The sequence below is a fragment of the Sipha flava genome, unplaced genomic scaffold (genome assembly GCF_003268045.1).
Source record: "Sipha flava isolate LNK unplaced genomic scaffold, YSA_version1 249_pilon_pilon, whole genome shotgun sequence".
In the NCBI taxonomy this organism is placed as follows: domain Eukaryota; kingdom Metazoa; phylum Arthropoda; class Insecta; order Hemiptera; family Aphididae; genus Sipha; species Sipha flava.
The window spans coordinates 781,458-800,846 of NW_020272898.1; the positions used below are offsets into that span (position 1 = coordinate 781,458).

General features: G+C 24.1%; 1 protein-coding gene across 4 annotated transcripts in view; it reads left to right on the forward strand.

Annotated features, from left to right (window-relative positions):
* The first annotated feature begins 3,918 nt into the window (after window positions 1-3,918).
* The window catches only part of LOC112684456 (eukaryotic translation initiation factor 4 gamma 3-like), a 29,348-nt gene continuing 13,877 nt past the window's right edge, over window positions 3,919-19,389 (forward strand). Inside the window, exons 1-7 of one of the 4 annotated variants that reach the window (XM_025555993.1) lie at window positions 3,919-4,399; window positions 14,331-14,456; window positions 14,511-14,560; window positions 15,596-15,658; window positions 17,625-17,705; window positions 17,836-17,887; window positions 18,913-19,226. In XM_025555993.1, coding sequence (XP_025411778.1) covers window positions 4,366-4,399; window positions 14,331-14,456; window positions 14,511-14,560; window positions 15,596-15,658; window positions 17,625-17,705; window positions 17,836-17,887; window positions 18,913-19,226 — 720 coding nt within the window. In that variant the 5' untranslated portion in view covers window positions 3,919-4,365. Of the gene's footprint in view, window positions 4,400-12,615; window positions 12,650-14,035; window positions 14,071-14,330; window positions 14,457-14,510; window positions 14,561-15,595; window positions 15,659-17,624; window positions 17,706-17,835; window positions 17,888-18,912; window positions 19,227-19,389 lie in introns of those variants that run through there. The other 3 variants (XM_025555994.1, XM_025555996.1, XM_025555997.1) reach the window with 3 other exon arrangements.

Sequence of the window (19,389 nt, forward strand, 5' to 3'; positions counted from 1 at the left end):
CTCGAAATTGACGGATGCTGAGTTTTTTTTGAAAATTATGTTCATTATACATTATTTGTGCGTTTACAACAAATGTGTTCAAAAAGATTTTTGTTGCTACCTAATGATACTAACGTATACTTTTTCTCATTGAAGTACAATATGACGCTAACTGGTCAGATAAATATATTCCGGCTTTACCGGCGTTATAGAATAGTATAACACCCGGTTTGATTATATCTTCGTGATTTCTGGTTTTTTCTCGGTGTTTGACATGCTTAGTAAATATTTAGTTGAAAGCAAATAAATATCATGTTTGTCTTAGAATTTTGATACTACTACACCCGAATTATTTTCAAGACCAAATGTTTCTCCTTTCTTAATTTTTTTTTCGATAACAGTCTTGGGTAAAAATCGCCTATTTTTTCTTAATTCCGACTAAGTGCTATTTTTTTTAACAACATTTTTTCTGCTATGGGCACAGACGTGTAAAAATTATCCGTGACAGTGGTTCGTCCTTCATTTAAATAATTTTCACAGAAATCAGATACTATTGTTTCAGATAGTGATTCTCCTTTTATTGATTGTTTCCCTTCGTATATTATAATTTTGTTTGTATACCCATTACTTCCATACACTTTAAAAAATTTAACGCCATATTTATGAGTTTTGTTCGGATTAATTGTCGAAAATTGAGTCTACCACGATAAGGTATCATTGATTTGTCAACGGCTATTATTTCCCCAGATTGGTGCACATTTTTAAATATATCATTTGCTATATTTAATAATTTTCTAATTTTATACAATCTGTCTGTTTTATCTGCAGAATCATTATTTTTAAAATTCTAAAATCAAAGAATAAGCTCAAATTTATTTCTACTCATAATTTTTGATGCAACTTTGTTTTGGTAACGTTGTGCTTTATTCCAATAGTTGGATAATGATGGCATTTTTACAATTCCCATCCAGAATAAAAGACTCAAAACATGTTCGATGTCAATTTTAGTTATTGACTTTCAAGACGAAAATCTACTACCTCTTGATATTCTTTGAAAACTTAATATTTGTTGAGCATTTCTATTTGTTTCAATAACCATAAGTTGAATTATTTCGTCGGTAAGAAATAATTTGAAAAAATCTATAGGCCCACTACTTTCGTCTAATATAACTAAGGGTCCAGAGTTTCCAATAAAGTTGAAATGTTTTTGATAATTACCTGAAATTGTATTCCAGGTGGGTTGAAGTGGTTGAACATTATATTCAGAAATTGAATGGTCCTCGTCCTCGCTCTCGTCTTCAGTAGAATCTTGAAAATCACTTTCACTTTCAATTCGAAATAATAGAACAGTATCACTATCGTCAATAATTTCACTTAAAGAGTCATATGATTCATTTAATGAATCTAGTATCATATGTTCATCCATTTTGTAAAAAATTGTATTTTATTTGAAAAATAAAACATAAAAGTAATGAAATTCACATTTCTATTAAAAACGGTCACAACGAAAACGAAAGCTAAAGACGACTGACATTGAATAAATGATAATATCATATATTATATATAAACAATAAATTTTATTGTCACAGAAACAATAACAATGAAAATTATGATAAGCAAAAAGAAAATACCAGCTAAATTTAGATTTAGAACATGACCGTCGGTGACCAATAGTGGCCCATATATAAAGTTATATATTTGTAGGCCACGTGTCAGCCGGCGACCCAAGACATTTCTTATCTTTATATTATTTTACAAGTTTTACTGATTAAAACTGTATAAATGTTATCAAAATCGGACAGTTAGATTATTATATATTATTATAAACGTAAACATTTACGACAAATTATGTAAAAATATTATGACCCACCATGCTCTGAAATGACTTGGGTCGCCGGTGGCCATGTGGCATCCAACGTGTTAAGTATATTTACTATGATTTAGCGTAGAATGTCTTATCGTATATGTTGCTATAATTCCCAAATATATGTTGTTGTTCAATTGGGATCGCGTCGAGTCGTCGTGACTCGTCACTAAAAAATTAGACGATAACAAAAGATATACAAGTCGAGCATAATATATAATTTTTCCGTATTGCTGTTCATGAACAACATTTTTTTTTTCTAAATATAATGATATTACAGGTTGTTGTATTAAAAGGCGCCAATTGGCGTTTTGGATTCGAGCGTCATTTAGTCTTACGCCGACCTTGTCTGGCACGACCGTGTCTACCCATACCAACATTTTCTTTTAGTTAAATGTTGTTTGAACAAACACGAACGGTACTTCGTATGATTAACATATTGTACACATCTTTTGTATTCAAATTCCCTACTATTTTTCTATTTATAAATATTGTGATGAAATCATTGTTATCAATCAGCCTATCGAGACATTAAATATGTTTAATTTTCAAACTCCGAATATCTAATCCTGTGTCACTGCATCCATTAGGTAATGTCATGTTACAAGGCGATATTTTTTTATTTAATTTTAAGAATAGAAGCATTAAATTAAAAACAAAGAATCTAAGTAATTTGATTTAACCAAAATTAAAGCAACCCACCGGGGCATGCTCCGGTGCCCTAGTCCAACCTTGTCCGCGGCTAAATGCCGCTTTACTACCTACATATTATTATACAAAATTATTCATTTTTAACATTATGTTAAATAAACAAAAATTGAAAATTAAGATTTAAAAAAAAAATTATATTGTAATAGCTATAATCAGCTGTTTTGTACTTATTTTAAAACAAGGTATGTTAAATATCAGAGGGGGCATTGCCCCTCCTTATTTATTCTAGGGGGCAATTGCCCCTCTTACCTCCCCAGTTTACGCCTATGTATTGACAATTGAAAAGTATATAGAGCCCAATGAAATAAAAATAACTATTTGAGAACAACTAGTATTTTGGATCTGAAAATATTATTTAATATATTTATACATGTAATAATTAAATGTAATTTATAAAATATTTTCATAAAGAATTACTTAAATTTAAATTCTTATAATTATTCTATATTAAAATGTAATTTATTATTTTATTTAAATATTAATATTAGCACAAACTATATGAAATATTTTTTCATATAGTTTGTGGTAATAATACCACATTGTTTATAAAACATTAAATTATTTATTCATTTATTATTAGAATTTTAATTGGTTATAAATGTCTATAGTTTTATCAAAATAAGCTTTGTTTTGGGTGGCATATTACCAAAAATCGACTTACTAAATAACAAACTGTAACACATTCAACTAAAATTGAAAATTTCTGATTACTATTTATCTGTAATACCAAGGTATATAAAATATATTATATACACTTGTAATTTATATAAATATTAATATTATATAGCACTTATATAAAAAATAAATACACTTTACAAAAAGAAAAAAATTATAATTAATAAAATATATTTTGTGTTCTATGAGATACTCATAATAATTAATATGAAACTCAAAATTAAAACTTTCACCCAGACTTTCATACCCGCTACTTAAATATTATTAAATAATTACGAATAGTAACTAATGGTTATTAAGTTATGAGTAATAAGTTATTATCTAATCACTAATGACTAAAACGAGTCACGTTAATCTTTATCAAGTATTTTCCAAGTATCTCAAACATGGTGGATACAGTGGTTCTTAGCACAGTCAGCTTTACACAATAATATGTGTATTTGATCATCAGTAAGAATATTTTCTCATTTTTTTTTGATGAATTTCACGAATAAATCTTAATTAAAAATTATTAGATTTATTTTGAATATAATAGCTGTGAAAAATATGATGATTTTTACAATTTTTAAAATTTATCAAAATTAATTGGGTTTGTCCATAGTTTCCACATCGAGGTTGGCCGTTCTGATGGCACCGATTTTCCCCCGTTCACATGACTAACAAGCTTGCAGTGACTGCATCGTGCGTATTGTTAAAAATTTCGGAAGCAATATGGCTGTATAAAACGTCAAATATTATAACTCATTTTATAGGTATACATTTTTTATTAAAATACAATTTGTTTCTTTTTTATTTCACCACCGTTTTGTGTTGTTGTTTGTATAGTGTTAGTGTTAGTTGTCTTATTTTTAAAGAAGTATTTTTTCTAACACAATTTTGTATATTTTATATACATAATTTGTGCCCAACCCAATTTGGCACTGGTTGCCAACCGTATATTGTATTCTTTTTTAATTTTTCATCCATCCTAATCGCGTCCCGTGCGCTTCGTATACTACTGTGATGACTATTTTCCGATCGGTTCGTCCATTGACGAATCTTGACTGATACGACATGTCCGCTTGGTTAACATCGTCAACTACCGAAATACCGAGGTACGGCGTTAACGTAGCATCGCACAAACGATCACTACGAGCATGAACAACAATCGAGGCCGAGCGATGTATCCAAGTTAGTTACATTTTAATTTGAACTTTTAATTATTGACCGAATTTTATTTATGCTTATAATATGTAAATAGTATTATTATTACATAATTACCTAAAATGTTTATTGGTAGGTGTTGAATATTATTGGTTTACTTTAATCGAATTAAATAAAATTTTTTAATGAACTTAATAGAACTGTTATGAATCTGACTCTAAATTCTTTATAATTTCTCCAGTGAAAATTTTTTAGTGTTAAATAAATTTAATTTTAAACCATTTCAGTTAAATATTTATTAGTAATTTATTTGAAATCTGAATGTTTTGCAACGGTAGAATGCCTGTTCAAGTTGAAATTTTTATTTGTTGTTATGTAGATGTCAAAGGTTATCTCAAACTTTAGAGACTTAAACAGTGATAGTAAATACCAAGAATATCATTTTACCTATTTGTTTCAACCATCATTTTGATTACAATTTAAATCAATGTTTTTTAGTTTACTTGTATAAAATAAATATACATTTACTTTTCATATTTTAAAAATATTCATCAATTCATATGATAACTTTTTTTCTAATTATTATTAATATTATTGTTATACAAAAAATTCCAAATTTATTAATTGAACTTGATAAGTAAATATTTTAATATATATATTTTTATTTTGGCCACTATTTTTTATAACTAATATGAACAGTATCTTATTTCACATATTAAAATAGTAATTTAGGCAAAACAAAACATGAAATAAATTAAGTACATATTGTATTATATAATAACATAATATTAATATTTCTATTAGCCTAAGCAATAGTCTCGGCAATAGTTTTACCTTCTAAAAACTTAAAATTTATATTTTAAATTAGTAAAAATAGATACCAATTTCTGTAATTCTAAATGTGAAAGTGCACCTAATAACTGATTTGTGTAAATTTTAATAAAAATAATAATACATTGTTTATTTAAAGTCTAAGCAACAGAATCAATATCATTGTGAATTTGATTAAGTTCACCGTGTAATCAAAATTTTAAATTTCTGAAAGTATTTTTGATTATGTACACACAAATTATCTTCAATAGTAATTTTTAGCAATAAATATTACAAAAATCCCTGCATGTTGGTCATGTATATAAATCAATTTATTTAATTTATTTAAATAATTAATAGAAAACCAAAATAAAATCAGAATTATTATTACCATTAACTTGAAAACCATAAATTGATTGTTTAATATCTACTATTAATTTATATGGTGTAAAATAAAGCTCATTTACAAATAAAAATGCTTTTAAGTTAAAATAAATTAACATAATCTTATGCCTACTTTTTATATCAAAATAATAATGTTATAATTGGCATATTCCCCAGAATTTATTAATATAGTACAGTTAACTAGTTCATCATTTTATTTTTTAATGAATTACTATACTACTCTATTTATCAAAATTACTATAAAAGTGTATTTATTATAAGGTACTAAAATATACCTAACAATAATAATGGAAATAATTCTTTGATCTATATTATAGCCAACTATTATTTCATTTTATAAACTATCAGCTAAATTTATAATTAAATATGACATTATCATAACAGTCTCTATTGACATATGTATTGTTATTATAGTTGTAATTGAATATATGTGCGGTTTGTTTGTATGCCTACCATGAAACTATTTTACATGAAACAGTTACAGCTGTTAGTAGGAAATTTGGGTAATTGTCTGTTATCCCTACTACCATTCAATGCCGCGACTACCGCAACTCTCAATTCTGTTATCTCGACTACGATAGTACTATCCAGGTAGTTCTGTATTTTAATACATAATACACGTCATGAATTGCCATTTATATTATAATGTATATTAGTATAAAGTTTATTATCAGTAATCCCATAAATTATCACAGTAGTGGAGAGTTATAGTATAAAACCACAATTTAAGATAATATTGGGTACCTTAAATCGTGTATAAAACATAAAATCATTAAAATTATCACAAAACGTCAAATTACAAATTCTAAAATTATCACAGTAGTGGAAAGTTATTATAATATAAAACAAAAAAATCATCAAAATTATCACAGTTACAGTTACATAAGTTTAAAATTCTATTTTTGGTGACCAATTTTTGAAAATATTTTTCAATATGTTATCGAATGGTTCTCCTTCAATGTTATGTCTCCAGATAATACTCCAAATGATGGCGTCTGTTTCCCTTATGCTTTTTATTTCTCCATTTAGCGGAGCCCCAAACATGTTCGGCGTTGTAGTTGAGATAACAGAATTGAGTAGTTGCGGTAGTAGGGATAACAGACAAGTACCAAAATTTGTATCTTTATATATGTGAAAATTAAGAATAATTTATAGGATGTAAGGATATAGTTGTTTTCGAGCAGAGTTATATGACAGAATACAACATTTTTTTTTAATTTGAATTTTGAATGTGTGCTATTGGTTTATCAACATTACATACCAAAATCAATGTCTATTAGCTTGTGATAGCAGTCAGAGAGACATAGTTTAGAGACTATCTCAATAATTTGGTTTTGCCTGCAAATCAAAAGATTTATTTTTAATACATAATTAATGAATTGTGAATAAGGAATGTGATAAATGAAGTATGAATAATAGAAAAGACGCTAGAGGATTGGAATACATCAATTTTGTGCCTGATTTATAGAAAAGGGAATGCAATGAACTGTGGTAATTACAGGGAGATATATCCTTGCTATGCACGACTTAAACAGTTCTCTCTAATATTATCCTTAACTGCCTATGACCATATACAGTAGATATTGTTAGAGAATACCCAAGTGGCTTCTTAGTGGGAAGGTTGACAGTTGATATTCACGTTCAAGCAACTGATATAGAAATACTATGAATTTAATAAGAAATTGCATTAACTATTTGTTGATTTTAGACTAGACAAAGATTTTTAGCTTATGACTCGGTTAAAAGAGAAGTATTTGTTAAATGGTATTGAGTTAACTCTAAAAATGATATTCCTACCATTGAAGAAGATATATAGCATATATGTGGTATCTCCTATCTATAAATATTCAAAAGTATTCATCATATTCAACAAATTAATTAAAAGCTATCAAGGAACTTAGGAATTTTATTGAATACACTATAAAAAATATTCAGATAATGTTGAAAGTATTATTTTAAAGTAACACATCCAAGTACAATGGGTACCTTCCACTTTCCTCATAGCTATAGCCCTTAAAATATTTCCCTAGCTCTTGGAAATGAAAAATAATTAGCATTGGTATATTTTTATATTTGAGATAATATTACTCAATACATGAAACAATTATTTAGTTAGAAAATTTCTGTTTTTCTGTGTAATTATTGATTTTAAGTTATGTAGAGGCAAAACTACATGTCTGTTCCCTCTTAATACCTTTTACCTATCCATCTCCCAAGTCTAAACTCCAGTTGTGCTTATAATAATGAGTACATTGGATTAGAAATAAGTTCGTAAATTACAACATCTCTATTTTGGATACTTTTCAGTTACATATTTTATGTCAACTATGATAATTGGTATTTTATGATATTTAGTTATTTTGTTTATTAGCCAAATTGATGGATGAGGAAATATTCTCTCATTCAACTACCATAACTTTACTTCAAATTATGGATTGGTAGATTTTTTCTTAAATAAAATATATATTTTTTGAATACACAAACAATAGGTCAATATTAGAAATAGTAACTTGTTTGAAATTTGTTTGTTTTATGATGGTAGAAGTGTAATTCTTTTATGTTTCATTGGGGCATAAACCATAATATTAAAGGCGGGATCAAAGGTGACTTAACCAAAAAGTATGTTCCCAATTGTAAATGTTTACTTATTTTTATTTTTATTATAATATGGGTTATTCTCTAAGATTATCCCATCTCACAACCAATTTTCCACTCATCTCTATTAATTATCTAATTCTTGCAATTTACTCCACCTCCTAATTCTACATCCCTCCTCTTAATTTTGACCTTCCCAAGAGTATTTTTTCTACTCGATTGTATTTCAATATTGCTCTTAATTGAGAGTTCTTATTCTTATTGCATGTTCTGTTCAACACAATTATCTTTTTTGGTAGTCTCTACAATGTTATTTTCTTGTAGGTCTGTTTTTTCTTCTTCTCATCTCCCCTGTGATGTCATCTGTTTACTCATATTTAACTAATTTATTTTTTATTTAGTTCAATTTATGAATCATATAAACTCAATGTTAACATTGTTAATGTTGAAAATTACAAAGCAATGTGCAATGTAATAATCAAATCATGAGTCATAATCATTGGAATAAATTATGATTAGCATTAGCCTGAATTATTTTTCTATTTATTTCCTTCAAGGTTCCTAAGTTATTCAGTAACTTTTTTTTTTTTTTGACAAAGAATTTTTATAATAAGAATTTTTAGGTATTATATTTTTATTGTTAAAATTATTATTAAAATTGATTAAATTTCAACTAATTTTTAAGAGATTGATAAATATCATTGTTATTAACTTTACCTTCTAGGTTAAACAAAAATAAACTTAACTTTATAAAGATTTATAAGAAAATGTTACACAGTAATTTTTTTAAAATTATCATGAATTATTATTATAAGTAAATAAGAAAAAATACTCCTCAATTATGACTGAAGCAAAGAATATGTTTTTAGAAATGTTTGGTTATAATTATTCACTAATACATAATTTAATTAGATAGCCCACTGTGTTTTATCAATGAAGTTTGCCATTTGCTAAGAGTGCAAACAATGTTATCAATAATTTGTGAGATTCCTGGTAGATGTGATAAAATAATGGTATTACAAAAAATAAAAATGAACTTCTATACTCAATTTATTTTATTAGACAAAATAAGTGTAACAAATTTAGAATATGTTTATTATATAAACAAATACAAAAATACTTTCTTTAGCAGTAGGCAGTAGCGTAAACAAGGGGGTGTTTTGGGTATTTGGACACCCCTGAATTAATAGAAATTTTATTTGATGTCTATTGAACTGTTAACTTTTAAATGTATAATGTTAAATTTATGTCATATTTTATTTTTAAGGTTTATTAGAACATATTGTAATATTATCATGGCAGTTGAATGAAAATTATTATGTGGTATAACTTGTAAATGTATGTAATTACTTTTATTAATATAGTATACAGAACAAATTTTGAATTGTACATCAGTTATCTTGCAAATAAAAATTATTACAACCATGTAAATTATTATATTGTTTAGATGATAATGATAATTACAAGTGTATATCTTATTTTATTTTTCTAATAAAACGGCAATACACCCGCTACCTGGAAATGTTGTACAAGTGGCTACCTAATATAAATATATATATATATACATTTTCTTATATTTTCGATTTATTGTTGTCTAAAGCTGAATATTATAATATTTGAATGACTGTTTATGCCTAGGAGTTATTATATCAATTCAGTTGTTCGAATGCTATTGTCGCCGTCAAACAAATAAAATGAGTAAACAGGTTAATAAAAGTATAACCGCCATTTTTTTTATAAAACTTTAAAAATACTAAAAACGTAAATCAAATACTTTATATTAGTGTGTAGATTAAATGGATTAGTAGCGTTGAATATTCACTGTGCAATTGCAGTTACTACAGCTGAAGTCATAAAATAGTTAACTCAGAAAAAAAAAAATTAGTAAAATTGTAACATGTATAAAAACTGTTAAAAATCTCTATATATTTGATGTGCTGCTATAATTATATGTGATTTATATCTAATAGTACATTTTGATGTTGATTTTTAGTTTATAGAATTAATGCCAGACACATAAATAATTACAGCAGTAGGTTATTTAATATTTATTGAAGTATAATACTTTATAACTTCATTAATACATTAAATCGTAATTACATTACTTTATGATCTGTGTTTCAATAATAAGAATTTGTGGAATTAAATATAAAAATATATAATAATAATATATATTATATAATAATTATAGAGTAATACAAAATTTTGTATAATTCAAACTCAAAGTCTGAAAAGGTATATCATGTTTTTTTTTTTGTATTTTTAAGAAAAGACTGTTCAGGGTACGTAACTGCATATCCCCTGTGCACATCTATGATACTATTGTCCAATATTAAATATACTATAAATGTGGCTAACAATAATTTATTCAATTTATCATACTTCTTATCACAGTACTTGAGTGTTTGTTTACACTCTTGGAATATGATGTTGAGGCTTCATATATTTTGTTCGTTACTTACGAGAGATGGCTATCTAGTTAATTTATATATATGTAATTAATAAATATGTTTATTTATATAAATTTAAATATTCCTGTATTTTGAATTTCTTGTTATTTATTTTTTATAATATTCTACAACTTAAAGGGTTGAAAATAATAATTTTATGTTTGCCTATTACATGCATAATATGAGGATTTGAAAGTTTTCTATTTCCCATGTATCGATTGATTTATTGATGCAATTAGGATTTTCAAAACTGATTTTAAATAGCCTACTTGAGAACAATTTACTTATTTAATGTTTTTAACAAAAGTTCTTAAAAAATAGTAATTAACCATTCAAATTTTGAAATTCAAATATTTAAGTAATTTTTTTTTTAGACTTTGAAAAATTCAAATTAGTTTTCAATGTTCTTATAACATAAATACAATTGGTGATTTGGAAATAGAAAAAAGTTATTTCTTATGTTATACAGTAAACTAAGAACGAACATTGCTCCTTCCAAACTCACAGTAAACTTTTTTGTAATAAAGTAAATGTAACCTTCTTAGTATTATCACCTATATATTGCATATTTCAAAGTGCTATTTTGCATTTTTAATTATTTTTCAATTCCGTACCATTTAAATCATTTTTTTCTTAATAATAACAAGTAATTATAGTAGTATTAATTTTTATGTTTGTAATTAAGTCATGTTAATTAATTCTTCTTTTGTTTTAAATTATATTTTTATTTGTATCATATAGTGATGTGATCAAAATTTTAATAATAAATGAAAATTGTTTTTTTTCAAATGATATATTTTTTTTTGCATATTTTAGCACATATATATTTATATGAACATATTATAGCGCTTTTACTACTTTTTAAAAGCTGTAAGTCATGGTTATAACTGTTTCTTGATATTATATACTATATAAAATTAATAATTTTTGACTTTCAAAGCCTTTCTTTTATTCAACTATTGAAAACTATTAATTTATTGCTAATTCTCTGAAATAATTGAGTTATAAAATAAGATTTTGTTGGTGCTTATGTAGTGCAATTGGGTTTATTACAAATTTATATTTATTATTATTTAATATTATTATATAAAAAAAAAAACTATTTGTTTTTATATATGTATATGTATATTATTACATTTTATATAATATATATGTAATATTATTCGGTTGTCTTTCTGTGTCTTACTGATTTTATTTATTATTATTCTCTAAAAATTTGTAATAGCTATAAAACTTCCATAAACTTTTGTCCATAATCTGATGTCTTATTAAAAACTCATGTACATCAGTAAGCAATAATTTTAATAACAATATTTTTTTTTAGCATGAATTTTATTTATTTTTATGATAGTGAGCCATCTCCCATTGGTTTATTTTTGTCATGGTAATAAGAAGGTTGGTTTCTAGGGTGTATATACAATTTTGAGGAAATGGTAGAGGTCACTTCTTTCGGGGTTGTCATTTTAGTCTGAAAATGAAATGTTGTTGCCAAGTTCGAACTCAAAGCTATAATTTGTTAAAGCATTGAAATAAAGTATTTTTAAAATTCTTAAATTGTAACCCAATCATATAGTAAATTGTAACTTTTACCTAATATTTTACTAATTATAAAACAATTCTAAACAAATCGTAACTTGACACTATCATACTTTATGGGTTCAATTCTTACTGTTAATTCTTATAGTCGAATTATAATTTAACTATTAAACAAATTATAGTGAAAATATAATAAAATAACCGGGCCATTAAAGTAATTCATTTTAGATTTATATATTTTAATATGTTAAATAAATTACATTTAAATATTTTCGGATAATTCATTTTGACGATTAGAATTATAACCTAAAAGGCTACTAAAAGTGAAATAAATATGTTGATATATTAATCACGCCATATATTGTTTCATTATCTATAGCCTATAATGTTTTATATTGATATTGTATAAGTATTATAAATAGTACATGTTATTATAAAACTCGGTTATAAAATTACGCGTGAATGTTTTACAACAGTGACAGTAAGTGTTATGTATATCTTATTAATTAATTTATGTAATACTTATTAATTCAATTTTGAATCAATACTTAATATTATATTTCTTAATATTCTCCCCATCAACAATTTGTGGTATTTTCATTTTTAATATATATATATATAGAATATTAATGTATAATGTATACGAAGATAAAATCTAAAAATACTATTTTAATAAATTCATTGTACAATAAAATTTTAATAATACATGATTACGTGAAAGTGAGCGATTTTACCACGAGAAATGTTCTTATATTTCTAATTTAAAAATTAAATGTGATAAGATTCAATAAAAAAAAAATCGTTAAAATAATAGTTACTACTCAGTTCCTACACCATTATATTTTACATCCTACATTTTCGATGAAATAATTTATTATTATTTTCAATTTAAAAGTATTAAATCTATAATAATATTAATTTTTTTAAATAATGATCAATTTAGTACTAGTTTTTAGAAATAGATAATTATTAATAAATCTAAATTAAATGTATAAAATTGTTCTGTTTTATTATATTTCTTAGTGGCTTTTACCCTAAGCACGAATTATGTTACATTCTATGCACGTTCTCTATCATTATTTTAATTGAACCTTGTTCATCAACATAGCATACATTTTAGGTTCATTCAATCTCATTTAGGTTAGTTTATGAAGTTTTAGTTAAAATTACAGTTAATAAAAGTATTGAATATTTTATTTAATTTTGTTTTCATTATTCTCATGTATAAAGTATGATCTATTTAAAATGTAAGAAATGCTTTAATAAGTGATAAATATAATATTGTAATTTTGTATCATAGAAAATAACAAAAACGTCATACTTAAAAACAGTGTAATTTTAATTTCTCACTCATATGCGTACAAATGTTGGTTGCACATAAAAAAAATTTAAATTATAAATTATTCAACACTTGTATTATATACATATAATTGAAAGAAAAAATAAAAGTAATCCGTAAATAAATAAATAAATGTGTATTTTAAAACATAATTTAATAATGTTTTTGGATAACCTATAATAAAACTATAAATATGGACTGACAATATTTATTTCAGTATTGTTAATAATTTATATTGTTTTAATTGTTAAAATAATTTAATACGTATTATGCATTTTAAGGTATACATCGTGGTTTAAGAAGCCCTGTTCATCATGAATGGGTAGGGGGGGACAGCTGTTGCTTCATGTGTATAATTACGCGAAGTAGTAGTGGTTATGCCAGCCTGGCAGCCACGTTTGTTCAGTTATTTATTAATCTCAAATTTTAAAATAGTTTTAATTTAATTAATTATTATAATAAATAAATTATTAATTAAATTGTAAGATTTATATTCATATTATTTCATTTTTTCGTAAATGTTTCCTTTAGATTTTTTTATGTTTTTATACATACTATGAATGGTAAGAATATTATTTGATCAAACAGTAACTTATTTATTAATTTTATTTTTGATACATTTATATAAAAATAAAATTGATTAATAATAATTTTTTTCGATCAAAGTTTATTTAGTGTTTAAATATTACGAATTTTTAAGTCCAAAAAAAATGTATTCATAGATGTATATCAAGTAACTTGACTTCCAGAATTTATATTATAGAAGATAAAAAAAATAAAAATAAAAAAATCGGAAGTAAATTTATTCTTCTTAATTTTTCAGATCATAATAGTTATCAAACGGTCTCAAATCCTGGGTTTTTACAACGTGCTCCACGGCATTATGTGAATCAAGGTTCACATAACAGTAGTGATATGAAAAATAATCATATGCCCAATTTAACCCATGGTAAGAAAAAAAAAGGGAAATTTAAATATGATTGTATTTTAATAATTATTTTAGGTCAAATCCAAATGGTATCCACACATATTCCTCAAAGGCAGCAAGCTGCTGTAAGTATAGTGATAATATTTTACTATAAACTTGTTAATAATAATTGTATTATTAAAATAAGTTTCTAAAGGCTAATTTTATTTAATTATACTTATTTTACGTGAATATGGGATTTCATATTAATTTTTCATAAATTATATTATGGATAGTACATATGTTGTCAAAAGATTAAATTTACAACGTGTATTATTACATTTTCAAAATAAAGTATAATTTCAATTTAATTTATAATACTCATTGGATATTTAAAAATAAATGCATGGTGAAGTTGTAAAATATTATTTTCATATTTAATTTTTATTTGATTAAATGATTAAAGTAAGTAATTGAAGGACATTATTATTTTGGTTGTTCATTAACCTATCTAGGAACTTCAGAATGATTGAATGTGGGGTGTCTCAGTTTAACATTGGTGTTTTGCAAAAAAGCTTTTTGTGGTTTATTTGTGGTGTTAGTCTTAGTAATAAGTTATAAATTAATTTATATCTATAATCTATTACCTTTTTATTGTGATTTATTATTCAAACAATAACCAGCCCATTGCACCATTATTTATTGATAGCTAAGACAAATTTTACTTAATTGATAACTTTTCAGAATAATTTATATTTATTATGAATTAACCAATAAATATTTTATAAATTAAATTCATCAAGATATTATATTGTGTTAACATTTTCTATCTTAGTGCATTAAAAATTGGATTTTTTGGGCTAGTAATTGTCTTGATTAAGTAATAAGTAGTAATGAGATTATGTAAGTATTTATTTAACATAATTATTTGAAAAAAAAAAAATGTTAACAAGCAGTTGAAAATAATAAAAACAAATTATAATATATTTGATATATAAATTCCTTATTTTCCTTTAAATTATTGAAATAATCTCAATACTAGGTACAACTAATAAATTAAAAGCTCTTGCATTTATTGAATGTAAAAGTTTTATATAAATAATGTTTGTTAATTTGTATTAATGTTCTAACTTTTTCTAACTAATTTTTGTTATGTATTAATGCTTGCTTTTTGTGCTCAGCTCCCCCACCATATAAGACCAAATGCACCACGTAATTTACCAAGAGGACCCTTCCAGTATCAGGTAATTTTCGAGACAAATTACTGATTTGATAGAAAAACAATTATAATTTTTTTTTAAAAAATTTTTTACTAAAAATTTCGGAACACATTCTGCCTATTTTTGTAAATTTTTTTTATGTTTTTGATTTTAAAAATTATGAGGTATACATTTTTTGCCTCATTGGGTTTTGAGTTATCAATTATGATAATTCGAATTAAATGAATTTATCAGTGTCTATAATGGACTAATTTTGTTAAATATTATAACTTTAAAAATATTTATTTTTTATTTTAAGAGTTTTAATTATAACCTTAATTTTAGAGTTTATGTAATGTTGCAAGTATTTTTATATTGGTTTTCTCTTGTTTATAAATTAATATTAGAACTATTAGCACTTGAGACAATTCATTGAACTTTTTAATTTATTAAGTTTCAAGAACACTTGGACCTTAAAGTAAATTAAGTAAACTTAGATTTGATGAATGAAAAATTCCACAAAAAATTAATTCTTCTTAAGTCATTTGGATACATTTGGTTCTTTTTATGCCATGTTGTTATAAAATAATTTTTTTTTTAGTTTGAAGCTTGAATAACTTATAGTATAATTTGAGATCTAAAGAATACCGATAAATTTACCTACATTAAATAATTTTCATAGTGTCAAGTCATGAATGATATCTTCAATCTCATTAACTAAGAATTGTAAATTTTAATACAATGTTAAATATCTTTGGCTGTAATTTAGTTTTAAATTATGATTATTAAATTAGGATTTGGCTATATTTTCAGAATTGGGTTATTTTATAAAATCAATTATAACTTGATCTTTTTAACTGTATTATAAAAATAACATAGGTACAAAATATGCTAGAAATCTTCGAATAATACTAATAGTATGTATAGTTTATTTTAGTTGATTTACTGAGTTTTAAAATAAAGTAAATACTAATTAATATATAAAATATGTTTTAAACCTGAAGTACTCCTTAATTCCATTGTTATCATTTTATTATAATTAGTGATGGGAATAATCGAATGATTAATAATCGATAAAAAAAATAATCGAATGATTTAACTGCTTTAACTGATCGTATAAATAATCAAATAATTATCAATAAGCATGAAAGTTAAAAGCCTTTTCAATCCAAATATTTATACCTATTAAACCAATTAATGTGGGATTACCAATACCGGGATTTATACTAATGATTAAAAATAAAATAAATAATAATACAATACTATTGTATTATCGACTTCTTAATTTAGTACACAATGGGCAATGAGTAATTTTTTCGAATAATTCAATTAATTTGCTTTTAATAAATATATTTGGTACCATTCTTTCTATTATTAAAATCATGCGATTATTTTGATAATCGAAAAGTAGTAATCGAATTATTCGATTATTCCCTTCACTAATTATAATAAAATATTTTTAAACCTAAGTATTAATCCATGTCTACAGGTAAATTTATCATTTTATGTGTGAATATATATATATATATATATATATATATATATATATATTATGTATACAGCTTGTGTTATTTAAAAACTTATTATCAGCAACTTATGACAAATAATTATTAGTTTATATTTTTATTTTGAATTTCTTAACATTTATTTTCAGAACTAATCAATTTAAAAATAATTTTATTTATATTGTGCGCGCTTCATTAATCTTAATATTTAGTGATAGACTAGTTAAATAATATTAACATTAGTTGAAAATGGTTTCATCTTAAGTGACCTATTATAAAAAGTATTATTATCTATTTTGGTGTTGGGTGAACTTAAATTTATGTTAAATTACTGACCCATTTACCCATTTATATATATATATTGTAAAAGAAACTATACTTTAATTGCATAGTACATGTATGTTATAAAAAATATCACATACATTTGTATTAATATTATTAGAACAACTTAAAATTTTTTAATTAATGCATCTGTAGATACTATCGTGGATTATATATTGTTATAGTTATGCTTGCCGAGTAATATGGCATACCAAGGAAGTAGTAACCATACATATTATCAACATGCTTCTACATTTGCTCCCCAGGTATTTATTTACATTATATAATTATTATTAAAATTTATTTATTTTTATTAAATTATTATTTTTCAACTGTATATATATATAAAATTTTAAGCAATATTAAACTTATTATAACATGTACTTTTTATTTTAGGCTTCACAAACTCTACTCTTGCCATTTATACCAAATTACTCTGCGAATCAAGGTAAAATTTTTATTTAATTTTAACATTATAAAATATTAACATTATAAAATATTAACATTATATTAATTATTAGAGCCCGGATTTATATGCATTTGCATGTTTGTACTAAGTATATGCACGTCTATGGAGGTTTGAAATGTCCACGATTCATATCACACCGAATTTAAACATCAAATTTTATAATGTATATTTTACATATTTCGAAGGTTATTGCATATTTGTTCATAAATGCATATAACATGCATATTTAATGGGTTCTTATTAAATGAACTATTTTAATTTACAGTACATTTTGTAATCGCCTCGAATAGAGCAAGAATGATATGTATTAAGATTTAAAAATGTTAATTTAATAAATTGGATTTTTTTTTTTGAGTTTTCTATTAGTTTTTTGAGCGTATGTAACCTCAAATTATCTTAAATATTTATTTTTAGTTTTTTTTTTTTTTATTTGTATTCTCGTTTTTAAGTTTCCTAAAAGTCTTAGATTGATTAAAATGACTTGAAATACAATGTAGTGGATATCATCATTTTTTTTTATTTATTTATTTATTTATTTATTTTTTTTTTTTTGATAAAATATTTAAAATTTTATTTGGTATAATAGTGTGGTTTTCTAAAAAAAAAAAAAAAACATAATATACTTATAGCATATAATTGCATATTTAGTCACTTTCTTTGCATATTTGACACTTTTTTAATGCATATAAATCCGGGTTCTATTAATTATATTACAACAATTAATTCATGTTTTATAATATAAATTATGTTATATATTATAAAATAATTTGTAAATTCAAAAAATAAAACTAAATTTATAATTCTTATACAATTTTTTGTTCTATTATAATAATATTTAAAGTATTGTAGTATGATAGTAAATAATACACTTATAGTTTGAAAGATATTGAATTACATTAAAGTTTGAATATTTTTGAAAATTATTAAATTGTTATTTTTTATTTTAGTAGTAAAGTATTATTTTATTGTCTTCTGTTCTATATTGTGAATGGTTTTTTTTTCAGGTATATATTATCCTACGACACCCCAAAGACCTTTTCCACAGATGACTGCTAATCTATCTCAAGGGGGACCACAGAATACCACTGTAGCAAATATGAGTAATGCTCAAAGTTCTCATGGACCATCTCTCATTGTACAGTCTCAACCAATGGAAATGTCTACCAATTCACAACCTTTACAAGTAACGCAACAACCATCAACTACACCTATGCAAATATCAGAACCTAGACAGCCACGAAGAAAAACTGCTGCCATTAAAATAATTGATCCTAATACAGGTCATGAAGTTGTCGTAAATAATCCATCACAAGCACCAGTAAGTTTTTTAATATATATATATATTTATTGAAGTAATATTCATATAATATATTCATTATACATATAAAATCTTTAGAAATCTAACTATCATTTGGTTTTCTTTTTTTTTAAGGGAATATTAAAGGGTTTTCTCATGAAATAACTTGAATATGTATTTAACT